This window comes from Melozone crissalis, unplaced genomic scaffold (assembly GCF_028551555.1).
Source record: "Melozone crissalis strain CALT ecotype California unplaced genomic scaffold, PUWL_Pcris_2 ptg000061l_1, whole genome shotgun sequence".
NCBI classification, from domain to species: Eukaryota; Metazoa; Chordata; class Aves; order Passeriformes; family Passerellidae; genus Melozone; species Melozone crissalis.
Window position 1 is genome coordinate 1,065,712 of NW_026535839.1, and position 13,682 is coordinate 1,079,393.

At 51.4% G+C, this 13,682-nt stretch overlaps 1 protein-coding gene across 1 annotated transcript; it reads left to right on the top strand.

Moving 5' to 3' along the window:
- Positions 1-3,560: 3,560 nt before the first annotated feature.
- On the top strand, positions 3,561-13,416 carry SPRY4 (sprouty RTK signaling antagonist 4). The gene is made up of 2 exons (XM_054287663.1): positions 3,561-3,686; positions 12,443-13,416. The coding sequence occupies exon 2, from the start codon at positions 12,488-12,490 to the stop codon at positions 13,379-13,381; it is 894 nt and encodes a 297-aa protein (XP_054143638.1). The 5' UTR covers positions 3,561-3,686; positions 12,443-12,487; the 3' UTR covers positions 13,382-13,416.
- Positions 13,417-13,682: the final 266 nt, after the last annotated feature.

Consider the following 13,682-nt stretch of genomic DNA (forward strand, 5'->3'; position numbering starts at 1 on the left):
GCCTCTGAAGCCCCAGCTCCGCGTTCCCCAGGGGGTTGCACTTTCACTTTCCTAAATTGCCTGCATATTTGCTTTTTTCTGATGGCAGATTAGGAACCGTGCATTTCCTTAAACCGCCAGCTTTGGGCCAAGACACACACGGCCTGCCTGGAGCCGTGCCAGCCCACACAGCGGAGCAGGGCTGGAGAACCACGCTCCGGAGCGAGCTGCTCCAAGGGGAGCCCAGGCTGCCAGCACTCACACCCAGCCCTGCCAGCCTGCTCCCAGGATGTACCAGAACCCAACTAAAGGGCTTCAGAGGCAAAGCAAGTGCGGCAGCAGCACAGCTCATCCCAGAGAAGAAATCAGCATCAAAAATCTGCAGCCATTTCAGGGTTTAAATGGGCATGAAATGAGCGAGCAATTAATTTCCTGCACGAGGAAGGAACGCAGAGCTCAGTATCAGCAGCACTGCCAACGTGGATAAATTCATTACATGTCCTGGGATAAGGGGTATTTCCCTAAAGCCTCAGCTTCCAGAATCCCACAAGGATGACACAATGCTCCTCCCTGGCACTGCAGAGCCCTCCCGACAAGGAACCTCCTCCCCACGGGCACAACCTGCTCTTCACAGCAGCATGAGGAGATCTGGGGAGCAGATCGAGCATCAGCAGAGGTGGGGACACCCCATCCCTCCCCTGCCCAGCCCAGCCCAGCACACAGGCATCTCCAGCTCCCCCTGTTTCAGAGGGATCCAGAGGAGCCAGGAATCTGCAGAGTGCAGAGCATCCACCACCCTCACCCTGGGCTTTTGCCTCTGGATCCTGAGCCAGAGCAGAGCCCACTGGCACCAAGGGGAAGAGCAGCTTGGAGGAATTCACACACAATTCCAAATCCACACACAGTTCCAAACCCACACGCAATTCCAAACCCAAAGCCGTGTATTCCTGAGCACAGCAACCAGGCTAAGGTCTAGCAAGAAACACCTTTGTCCACAGGGGACAATTAGTCCAATCATGTTTTCAGCACATCTTAAGGAAGAGATGACTTAGCTCCAAGATTTACAATCTCCTAATTCTCTGCCCGAAAAGGTTTCATCCATCCCCGGCCCTACCAGCAATATTCCCCTTTTCCCTCCCGAGAGCCGCACAGCCAGAGCCCATTTCCTCCTCACTCCTTCACACCTGGATAATGATTTTTGTTTCCCCTTTCGGTTTTATTGCTGGGGGTTCCAGGAGAGCAGGGCCGGCAGGGCAGTGCCCGGCGGGCTCTGGGGTTCCAGGCTCGGGCAGCAGAGCGGCTCGGCAGGGGCCGGGGCTCGCAGGGAGATGCTCCCCCTGGAACAAAGGGCTTCCCCCGGGCATTGTGCCCGCGGGCCCGGAACACAGAGCTCGGCATTCACAGATAAAAGCCTTGAATTCAGAGCGCTTGACTCTCCCACTGCTGCCACGTTACAGAACACTGGCAGCACTCCAATCAAGGTGCGGAATTTATCCTGTGCCAGTGTTGTAAAACGATGGGATCAGAGATTTTTTGTGCTCAGGAATTTGAGTCTCTCAGCTTTCGGCTGCTTTCCAGCATGAAATACAGCACGACGATGTTTTTTTCATCTTTTCTTCTATACAAGCTTTTTTAAAATCACATTTTCTTCCATTATCTCTTCATTTGCCAATTTCCAAAATCACGGACATCGAATTTCTCTGCCTGCCTCTACTTCCAGCAGTACTTCACTGCAAAGAGCACAACCAGTAGCAAAGCAACACTTTTACCAACCACCTCCTATTTATTTCCAAAAGCACCCAGCTGATAGATTTGAAGGCCAGTAAGATTTTATGCAACCTTCTGGAAAAGCTGTTCTTTAGGGAGTCTCCATCTTCCGTCCTTTCCTTGTTAAATTGCATTTGCCCATGACCCACAATACGGCTCCCACTCAGAAACGCGTCTGCCCTCGGAGACAAACACACCTAAGGAAATGATCAGGCTCAGAGCACTGCTCTTGGAGGGAGAAATCCTTCCCGGAGAAAGAAATCTGCCTGGTTTTGTAATTGCGTTAACATACATTGTTTGTATTAGCACTAAATAAATAAACAACGGGGTTTTACTCAGTGTTGTGCAAGCTTTGAAATATACACGCCATAAACGCGGCAGGAAATGAGCAGGGCCTTGCTTTGTGCTCTGCAGATGACTCCTCGCAGATATTAAAATACATCATTAATGCATTTTCAGGAAAGCAACCTGTCTGCGAGGCTCCTGGGGGAGCGCACGGCCCGAGGCCCCACCTGCGGCCGCTTCCGCAGCAGCTGCAGCGGAGACCGTGCCCGGGGCGAGCGGAGACCGTGCCCGGGGCGAGCGGAGACCGTGCCCGGGGCGAGCGGAGACCCGGCCCGGGGCGAGCGGAGACCCGGCCCGGGGCGAGCGGAGACCCGGCCCGGGGCGAGCCGAGACCCGGCCCGGGGCGAGCGGAACCGGGGCACGGAGGGACGGGCAGGGCTCCGCACACGCTCGGGCAGGGCTGTCCCCGGCACGGAGCCGCAGCGCTGGGCTAAGGATGGGTGGGAAGCCCCAGGACCCGGCTGCGGAGCTGGGAGAGGCTCCCCAAAAACCTGAACACGGGCAGAGCTGCGGAGCTGGGAGAGGCTCCCCAAAAACCTGAACACAGGCAGGGCTGCGGAGCTGGGAGAGGCTCCCCAAAACGCTGCACACGGGCAGGGCTGCGGAGCTGAGCAGCGCATCCATGGCTTCACGTCCATGAAACGGGAGCAGCTGCTGGCGCTGGGTGGGTGTGGGGAACCTGCGGCTCTACGCCACCTCCTCTTCTCCTCAGGAGAGAAAAGCCAAGAAATAAACCCACAGGTTGCACATACATCACTCTGGGGGGGTTGTGCTCGCGTTTTCACCCAGGTGCTGCCACAGGCACCAGCACAGGGACGGACACGGGTGTGTGACGAAGCTGGGGAGAACGGAACAAGCCGCAGCTCTCAGCACCGGGAAACGAAGCCGAGCGCTAACGATGGGAGAACCGTTCCCATCGTTTCACTCGTGGTCACGCACCCCAAAGTGGGGATGGCCAGAACCTCCAGCCGAAGGTGCCCCTGTCCCCCCCGGCTCCCGGCGAGAGGCGCTGCCCGCGCTGCCGCCCCTCGCCCGCTCCCGGCGGGGTGCGGCCCCCGGGGCGGCGGCCGGGGATGCCCGAGGGGCCGGGGGCGCCCTCCCGGCTGCTCCCCGGGATCGGGCCCGCAAGGGAGGGGGCTCGGCGGTGCCCCCCGGCCTCGGGTACCCCCCACCCCCGCCGTTACCTCCAGCCCCGGGCGGGGGGCGCGGTGCATGCGCAGCTGCCGCTGCCCTTCATTCATAAAAAAAAAAGGGGGGAAAAAACCCCGGGAGCCGCATCCGCGCTCCCCTCCAGCCCCCATTCATAAAAGGCAGCGGAGCATGCGCGCTGCCGCCGCGGTGCCCACCCATTCATAGAGTCGGGCGGCAGCGCATGCGCACTGGCGGCCGCTGCCCTCCCATTCATAAAATAGCCATTTTCCCAGGCAGGCGGGCGGGTGCAGCGCCGCGGCCGCTGCTGACAGCGCCGCGCTCGCAGGTCCCTGCCCGCAGCTCTGCCGCCGCTGCCAGCCTGCTCCCGGGTCCGGCCCCCTCGTCCGCCTCGCCTGTGGGATTAACTCGCCTATGGAGACATGGTCCTAGCTGAATTATTTAAAGTAAGTACGAGATCGGTGCTTGCGAGCAATTGTTAAAATGTTTTAAGTAGAAAAAAAGCCAAGCCTGCTCCCCGAGGGAAAATCCTGCGCTCGTTCTAGATGTGTTGGGCTGCTCCTTACAGATCGCTGATCAGGAGCATATTTCTGGCGATGACTTTCCTGACAGTGATTAGCTATAATTATGTACAGTGGAGAGCTGCCTGGTGCTTCCCAGCCCAGAGGAGACTTGGCATTCTGGAGAAATATCCTGTTTCTTGCAGAATTTCCATTTGTGTCCCTGCGTCTCTGATTTATACCTCTTTTCTGCGTTCTCCCATCAACATCTGCATTTGCTGTACATATATGGCAGGCAGGTTTCAGCACACTTGAGTCGGGTTTGTTTGCAGGCTTTTACAGCAGAATAAGTGGCTTTTTTCTGCTGATGGGATGTCTTCTCCTTCATCCCTCCTTCCTTCCCCGAGAAGGAGCATAAATACATGGTCACCTGGCCTGACAAGTCAGAATTGGATCTTTCTTGCTGTGGAATGGATTATCCGCATTTCCTCTCTTTCCCAAAGCCCTGTCTTGTGAGTGTCAAGTAGTTTTCGGCTGTCTCCATAATAGGACACTTCAGAAATCAGCCACTCATGTGTCAGACCTTTCCTGCATGACCTTTGCTCTTCAGCATTTTATTTCATACAAGCCTTTTTTTCAATTTTTTGGCCTCAGTGCCTTATTCCATCACTGTTCTTCCCTGTCTTGCTGTACACTTGCTTTAAATCTGGATGGATGCTGTATTTTAAAGGCTAGATGAGTAATAAAAATGTGTACCTGGAATAACTTCATCTAATCCATGAAATATTTTATGTATGGAGGAAAAACCTGTGCTGGCTGCTCCTTCCTACCAACTGCGTAGCAAAGATAAGCCAGGATTTTATTTTCTGGTACCAGTCCTGGCGTCACAGGAGAAAGACAAGCCTGGAGACGACATGTTCTGAAAATTCATTATCAGGAGGGGAATGGAAAAAGCAGAAAGGGGCACATAAAAGGCACAAAGGTCTTAGAGGAAAGCAGGACTGGGAATGCAGACCTTGGAAATGGCAGTGCAAAGGAATACCACGGGGAAAAGGCTTCCCTCTTTCACCTCCAGTTACCGAGGGTCTGACTGCTTCATTTCAGGCTTTTGTAGCCCCAAGTTTTTCTTTAAAGGGTGAAGGAAAGAATGAAAGAGAAAAGGAAAAGCATCCCTGCATTATCCAGAGTGGAAAAGGCACGTTCTAGATTCTTTACAACTTCTCCAGCTGCTGCCTTTCCTCCATACCATGCCAGGGGGACAGCATGGCAAGAAATTGCAGTTTAATTAGGTAAAGAGGAACTCAGCCTTCCCAATATTACAGCTTCCCCTCTCTGCCTTTATTTTGGGTTAAAGAATAAAGCTCCAATTTGTGCACGGAATCACAATGATCCCGATGACTGGCTTCCCCCTTGTCCATATAAAAATGAATGATAGCAGGAGGAGGAGTTGTTCTCAGTTATTGGAACCCCACTGGGGATGTCTCGTTGATAAATGTGCCCTTTTCCATGGGCTGCTGTGTTTTCCCTTGCTGGAAGGGACTCTACATTGGGATGATAAAATTAAAAGGACCATTTCTGAATACTGCAGTCCTTTTGAAATTCTCCATGAGGTATGTGCAGGGGAGAAATTATTTGTTCTCCTCCTGAAACAGCAAAACAAAAGCTGTTTTCCTGGAATCATGACTAATTCCCAAACCATACTGGGGAATGCAACATCTCAAAAAGCAATTCCTACCCCCCCCAAAAAAAAATCCTGTTCTCAGACTTCGGTGAAATAAAATTCACATTCCTTACAACACTACAGCAATAATTAATTACCAGTTCTGACAGTTTTCATAAAATTAAATGTGAAAGAAAAAAATTCATTCATCACATTGCTATATAACTTCCCAGCTTCAGCCCAGTAGTAAAAGCCATGTTTTTACAGGCAAACAGTTGCACAAGTGTTGTTTTTTTATCCTTTTTCAATGCAATTTCCCCAAGAAAATCTACAATCCTTCCAACAAGGTTATCATTCAGCACCATTAGCTAATAGATCATATCTGAGCTTAGTTTTCTGACCTTAAAATAAATGTTTTTGTCCAGTAAAAGGCTTTGACTGAGAAATCCAAGTCCCCGGAGATCTGAATGCTAGTGGGCCAAAATGTGCTTTATTCACTCGCACCATAGGAACAGACTTTAGCTGGACAGAGACAGCTTCTTGGAAGTCTACAGGTCTCATTTCCCAGCTCCTGAATTTCCACACTCTGGCAAGAATTTAGTGTCTCGTTTTAAAAATGGCAGGTTTCCCTAACAAGCTTTCTAATTTTTTTCCTGCCTTACTGCTTGTAGAGAAGATTCTAGCTGGCCTTAGCTAGATAAGGCTGCTGAGGAGGGGAACAAAAAGAATGAATGTCAATATTTTGTTAATATTAATACACACTTTAGGGGGGAAAAGCTTTTTTTTCCTTTTTTTGAAGCATTTACAGCTCGACTCAAAATCCAGCCAGCCGAACCCAGCCTTAATGAACTCCAACCTTATGAATTATTCTTAATCTCACATTAAAAACATGTGCTTGCTGCAAGGTCTCCTTTAACTACCTCTGAGAGTAGTCTTCCTCATTAAAAGCTTTAATTGAGCCCTGTGGCTTGCCCCAGGAGCAGAGTGTGCCCTGTCACCGCTGGCAGGCCTGGACAGGAGCATGTCCTTAATGCCAAAGAAAGGCAGAATCTGCTCCCCTGCCTCCAGCTCCTCCTCTGCAGGGCCCTGGGGAGCAAATCCTTTACTGATCACTTGGGGGGACCCTGCCCTGTCCCCCAGCACCCTGCCCTGCCCAGTGCTCAGGCCCAGCACCTCCAGAGGAGCTTTTTAACCAAAAAATGCTTTTTAACCACACCACCAGAGGAGACAGGCTGGGGGTGACAGGTCAGATTTGGCACTGGCTGCCATCGATTCTGAGCTCTGCTGCCTTGCACAGGCCTGGAAATGTTTCTGCCCCCCCCCTGGCATGACACTGCTTCCAATGTATTGCTTTCAATTATGATCATTTCCTGTATTAAGACTAAATATTCTATGCTTTGCTTGTTTTCTTCCTCTCGCACTGTATTTTCAGAAATTCGTGTGTCCCAGAGAGCAAAGAAAATAAACCAATTTTTGCAGTGCATTTACTGCAACTATTGCTGCCTCTGTGTCAATGGGTGACTGTCACAGCTCTGCCACAGACTAATTCAATTTTTGTATTGGCAATGGAGTCACAGAATGGTTTGGGATGGAAAGGACCCTAAAGCCCACCCAGTGCCACCCCTGCCATGGCAGGGACACCTCCCACTGTCCCAGGTGCTCCAGCCCTGTCCAGCCTGGCGCTGGGCACTGCCAGGGATCCATGGGCACCCACAGCTGTGCCAGGGCTCAGCATCCTCATAGGAAACAATTGCTTCCTGTAATTTAATCTATCCCAGGTCTAGCATCAGTGCCCCAGAGCAGATGTGATCCCTCTGCAGTGCCAGGATTCTGTGAGTTGCCTGGTCTGACCCAAAGCAGATCCCCAAGTGAGCAGCTCAGCTCTTACCCTGTCCCAGTGCAGGGCTCAGCCTTCCATCAGTCCATGGCAATTTCTCCATCCCTTCTTCACAGAAGCTTGTGATGCTTCAGCAGTTGGGAAATTCTTGGAAACCTGTGATTGAAAATTCATGTTGCAGCATCAAATTGGCTTTATTGTGTTTACAGTTGGACTTGACGATCCTGAAGGTCTTTTCCAACCCCACCAATTCTAATATAAGATGGAGACTTTTTGTGCACAGTGCTCCCCATGCCCCCCAGCACCACTATAACCATTTGCATTTAAAAGATATCGAATACATGTAATGGTCCTGGAGGTGCCACCAGCCCCTGGCAAGGGACAGCAGCTCCCTGATGTGCCAGGGCACAGCCAGGCTCCAGAAAGGAGCCACCAGAGATGCCACAGGACATGGAGGGGACAATCCAGTGCCAGCCACCCCAGGAGAAACCTTGTTTTGCTGAGGCTCCTCCTGCCACCAGTGCTGCCAGACACAGCAGAAGGGACAGGCTGCTCATGAGGTGTAATTAAGGTGTAATTAATTAGAGATGAGTGGCCCCTGATCTGGAGCACGAAGCTGACAAGGACAGGAGGGGTTTGGTGGCTGCATCACTTCCCTGGGGGTCTCTCAGCCAACACACCCAAACAGCACATCTGGGGCTTTTTGGTTTGCTGTGACATTTGAGATTCCCCTTAGACATTTCTTGTGTCCAAAAAGGGTTGGCCAAAACTGTGGGGCCTTGTACCTGGTGCTGGCTGCAGAGGAGGAGCTCAGGGAAGCTTTTCCCATTTTCCTGCTGGGGATGTGGCAGTCCTGGGTTGCCCAGGATTGCTTCCACATGGGACCCTCCTCTGGATTTAAGTCCCTTACTCTTGTTATTCTTTTATTACCACAAACATCTAGAATATTGTTAAACATGTGAGAAAGAGCTTATTAAAATTATTAACCGGTGGGTGACTCAGCTAGTTAAGAACATTAGATATTACTGCACTCACTGGATTTTTAAGTCAAGATCCATTTTGTTTTTCAGTTACTGGAAGATTTGTTGTCCAACTCCACTCTGAAAATAAAGATATCAGAACCTTATTCTTTCAAAGCTTGTTCAGAAGACATTAATGAGAATGAGTTTTCCTGAGGGTTTGCTTTCTCATGGAATTGCCTACAAGGACAAAATGATGCAGGCAAATCCAAAATCCTACTAAACATAAAATGACTTTTGTTTTAATTTCATCTGATTTCAAAACCCTACAAAACTTTTGAGTATGAAATAACACCAAAACACTTTACAATAACAGTTGGTTTCCTACAACTTTAGGACTTGCAATTACCAGTACAACAGTAATTTTAAATTGGCCATATCTTGATGAAGAGATGGAACAAACACTGCAACACGTGTATGAACTTGACTTTGGAGTCCAATTTTACTCCCTGGGAAGGAAGTATATTTTGACTTGAAAATTGTATGTGGTGAGTGACTGTACAGTCATGGGGGAAGAGAAATTTTTTTCTGCATGGGAGTTTGCTGCCTTGAAAAGAACCTCATTGTTTGCCTCTAAAGAATGAAAAACTCCCTGTATAAGAAGATAGTCAAGAATTTTTCTTCCTGTTGTCTACTTTAAGAAAATTATCTGTACAGTGAATTTGTGCCTGTGCTGTAATACATCTGTAATTACCTGTGATCAAAAATTAATTAATTCTGTGTGCTGTATGGCTTTTTTTCCTCAATGGAAATGCAGTTTATAATCAGGATTAGTGCAGTGGACAGCAAAGATCCCTAAGGTTGCACCCCTCAGCTCTTTACTCTGTCAGGGTCTAAAGCTCTGCCAGGTTACCCCAAACATGAATTCTGATTTGGGATCTGGCTGGATAAGCTTTATAAATTCAGTTTATGAGGTGCCCAGGGCACACAGACACACCCTGGAGCAGAGCCCAGGGCAGAGGAGCCTCCTGGCCCGGTGAGCAGCACCCAGCTCACTCCACTCTGCACCCGCGGGCTCTGACCTGGATCTGTCACCAGCAATGTCCCTGCACTGCTGGAACTTCTGGTGACAAGGCCAGCAGCAGCAGCAATGGAGTCATGGTCCTTGGAAAATTCCATAAATATCAGAAACGTTTGTCTGCTGAGAGCAGCTAACTGCAGAAACCTCTGCTCAGGAGGGAGAGGGCAGGGCAGAGAGTGAAGGACCGCGTGTGCAAGCACCAAAACCTGTCAGGGTGCACATCTGTGGTGGTTTAAAGGTGATTTTGATTGAGCCGGAGAAACACTGTGACCAGAGCAGGGGGCTGGCAATGGGGAGAGATGGGTCTTGTTTGGCTGTTTCCCCTCCACAGGTTTCATCCAAGTAGATCCTATGCCCAGGTATCTGCAGGGTCTTTGAGTTCACCATGTGAACCAGGCTTCCCTTCCCCTTGTCCTGCAGAAATAGTTTGTCCTTTTAATAAGACAATTTGAAACTGTACTACAACGAAAAAAGAGGATGAAAAACTTCTACCCTTAACTCTCCTGACCTGGGGTGTCTAGTCCAGGGTCCCTCTCCTTCCTGTGGTAATTAACTGAAATCTTGATTAGCATTATCTCAGATAAGCCGTCTTTAACGTCTGCCTGCCTGAGACCCCGTCTGTGCCCGGGGGTGTCTGAGGAGTGGCCTGGCTCCAATCCTTCCCCAGATTCATCTGGTGACACCATTCCTGTGTGGTGGCATCACTGGCCCTGGCCCACGGCAGGCCGGGCACTGCAGAGTTAATGCAAAGCCTGGGTGGCACCTGCAGGGACTCCCACAGTGCCACCAGCGATGCAGAACGCCCTCGGTGCCACCCTGGGGACGGGCAGCACCAGGGCTGGGGCTGGGCAGGGCTCACTGCCCGGGCTGAGCCCTGCTCCACACAGGGCACCCTAAAGGAAACGGCTCTCCATGGACCCAGGGGAAATCTGGTGAACAGAGCAGATTGCTGAGAGCTGGTACCAAGTGGGAGAGGGCAGAGAGCCCTGGAGAGGCCACGAAGGCAGGGTGAGGAGGAGCAGGCAGGCTGGAGCACCCTGCAGCACTGCCACCATTTCCTCCAGCTACCTTCCGTCTAAGATCAGCTCTGCTGCACTTACTCTTGGCAACCAAAACAGCTGCATCTCTCTCCTTAAAAAAAAACAACAAAAAAACCCAGTGGAATCAAAGTCTCCCTGCAAATGTAACACACAGCCGACACAGAACTGATGATTTTGCTAAACTCTGACTTGCAGCAAATACTTTTTATATCATGACACTGGATTCTGATGCACAAAAGAAAATCAAGTTCTTTTCCCTCTGCATGCACCATAGTTGTCAGAATCATTGCTTCTCTTTGTTTTTTACATACAGTAACTAGGAAGAGATGCTTTATAAACCCTCTTGTTCCTCCAGTCAGGATGTCAATGAGCTATGAATAACGAAATAAAAAAAAAATCCAAATGAATGGCTAAGACCCAGCAGAGAATTTTAGCTGGGGAAGAGCAGCAGCATCAGGGCTGCATGACAATAAAGATCATTACTGCTAACAGAGCATTTCTTCCTGCTGGTGTGGTGCAGGGCACAGAGGGGCCCGGACCCGGCCTGTGCCACCCTGCCCATGCTCTGGCTGATCCCAGGGGAACTGGCACTGCTCCAGCCCCAAATGCCAAGTGATTCATCAAAGCAACGATTTACAAACGCAAGGGTGGACTCTGGTGGCATTTCTCAGGCGGTAAAAATGGGCTTCCCTTCTTTCTCCCAAGGATGCAGAATCAGTTCTTGCTCAGATTTTGTGGTGTTGTGTTTGTTTTAGGAGAGATGTGCTCTCACACAAGTGCACACACATTGACACACACACACTTCTCGTGCATTATTTGGTTGTAGCTGGATGCAGTTTTTTCCTTTTTCCCACTGCTGTGATATTAAAAGTCATAGAATCACAGAATCATTTAGGTTGGAAAAGACCTTTAGGATCATTGAGCCCAGCTGTTAAACCAGCGCTGCCAAGTCCAAATCTTTCACGCTGCTGGAGAAGGTTAATTTATTTGTTGAACACAAACAACTGGCAATGCCTTAAGCTGTTCACTGCTTCCTTTTTCTTGATACCAGCAGCTTTTCCCCTCCTGCGACCAAAGCTTTACTCACCCCTTCTTTTCAACTGATCTCCAGCATTATATTATTTATGAATAAAGGTCACCCCGTGAGGAAATGGCACATCTACTAGAAAACAATGTGCACTTTCTAAATTTGAACCGAGCCGTTTCCGTTCTTTGATTTAAGTTTAGTTACTTCCTGTGGTTTCTTGTCCTACGCCACTGCTGAATCTTTGGATTGACTCCAGGATAAATTGCACTCTTTCAATGAAATTAGAAACTGCGGCACCGAGGGCTCAGCCAGAGCGGCTGGTAAACAGCACTTCAGCTGGATATTAGTGCACTTAGTGAGCTGCACGAGTGTCTCATTACCTGTGGGAGGTGATGGATCCAGCCTGGGCGTGGGGCTGCTCCCCTGGGAGCTGCACGCTTGGCTCCCACCCTGCATTTCCCCCAGACAAGGTGCTGAGCCAGCGCTTCCACCTCCCCTGGGAGGGATGAAGGAGCCTCTGGAACAGCAGCTCCTGATGGAGAGGGGACTCTTCCTCACCAGAATCAATCCATCCTCCCACGGGCAGATCCTTGGTTAGCAAGGACAGGTGCTCAGCAAGGACAGGTGCTCAGCCCCACGCTCAAAAGCACCTCTGTACCAGGCCAAGGCTTCCACAAGCCACAATCCTGCATCAAGTTCTTAGGGATCGGGGTCAACTGGGGAAACCCTTCAAAGTTTAGAGAAATCATTTCAGGAAATTTGCTGACAAAACCACATGTGAATGTACGCCAGTAGCACCAAGATGTGCCTTCCCTCAGTAAAACCATGAGTGGGCTCTTCAGGAGCCTGCAGCCCTCCCAGGGCAGGAAGAGCTATAGATGGTCAAGGTCAGAGAGAGGGACAAGGTAGCAAAGGAGGAGAGAGGCACCTTGTACCTGAGTGCTCTGCCTCCCTTGGACACGAGTTTACCTTACAAGACCTTCAGCACAACAACCAGCCTCAGCAAGGAGCCCTTTTGGGCTGGGATTGCAGGATACCACAATAACAATGCACTCTCTCTCTCCCCCATCCCTTTTCTTTCTCTTTCCCTTCTCCCAGGACACTTAAGCACAGAATTCCCTCAGCAGCCAGACCGGTTTCTCAATGGAGCCCCGGATCCCTCACAACATCACCGTTGTCCCCAACTCTGTGATGGTGCAGCCCTTGCTGGACAGCCGGATCCCCTACGGGCGGCTGCAGCACCCTCTGACCATCCTGCCCATCGACCAGATGAAGAGCACCCACCTGGAGAACGACTACACCGACAACCCCGGTGCTGCCCAGCCGCCCGCCCAGAAGCGGCCCCGAGCCCCCCACGAGCCGGGCTCGGCCGGCCAGCCCCCGCAGCGCTGCGAGCAGGACGTCACCCACCCCTGGATCTCCTTCAGCGGGCGCCCCAGCTCCATCAGCAGCAGCAGCAGCACGTCCTCGGACCAAAGGCTGCTGGACCACATGGCCCCGGTGCCCGTGGCGGAGCAGTCGTCCCCCCGCGCCGTCCGCATCCAGCCCAAGGCCATCAACTGCAAGCCCCTGGACCTGAAGGGCCCCGCGTCCCAGGAGCTGGACAAGCACTTCCTGCTGTGCGAGGCCTGTGGGAAGTGCAAGTGCAAGGAGTGCGCCCTGCCCCGGACTCTGCCCTCGTGCTGGGTGTGCAACCAGGAGTGCCTGTGCTCGGCGCAGAACCTGGTCAACTACTCCACCTGCATGTGCCTGGTCAAGGGCGTCTTCTACCACTGCACCAACGAGGACGACGAGGGCACGTGCGCCGACCAGCCCTGCTCCTGCTCCCAGTCCAACTGCTGCGCCCGCTGGTCCTTCATGAGCGCCCTGTCCCTGGTGCTGCCCTGCCTGCTCTGCTACCTGCCCGCCACCGGCTGCGTCAAGCTGTCCCAGCGCTGCTACGACCGAGTGAGCCGGCCCGGGTGCAGGTGCAAAAACACAAACAGTGTCATTTGCAAGGCATTGCCCGAGAGCAAAGGGGCAGAAAAGCCCTTTTAATGGTGGAGCTGGGAGGATGCTCCACGGAGCAGGGTGGTGTTTTTAATAACCTGTGTTCTGAGGAGAGTGTCGGCCTCTTGCCTTCGGGGAAAGCGGAAGGAACTATTTCCACAAACTGAAGCACTTTGGGTTATTCAGGGTTTTTGGAACCGGTCGCAGTTTAAAGAGATGGGGCCAAAGGAGGAATGTTAATAACGCAGAGTGAAGGCTGCAAACCCATGTACATCATGAAGTACAGCTGCTGAAAAACTCCCAGCTCGGAGGGACGGCTGCTCACCAGGCCTGCACACCACAGGAACCA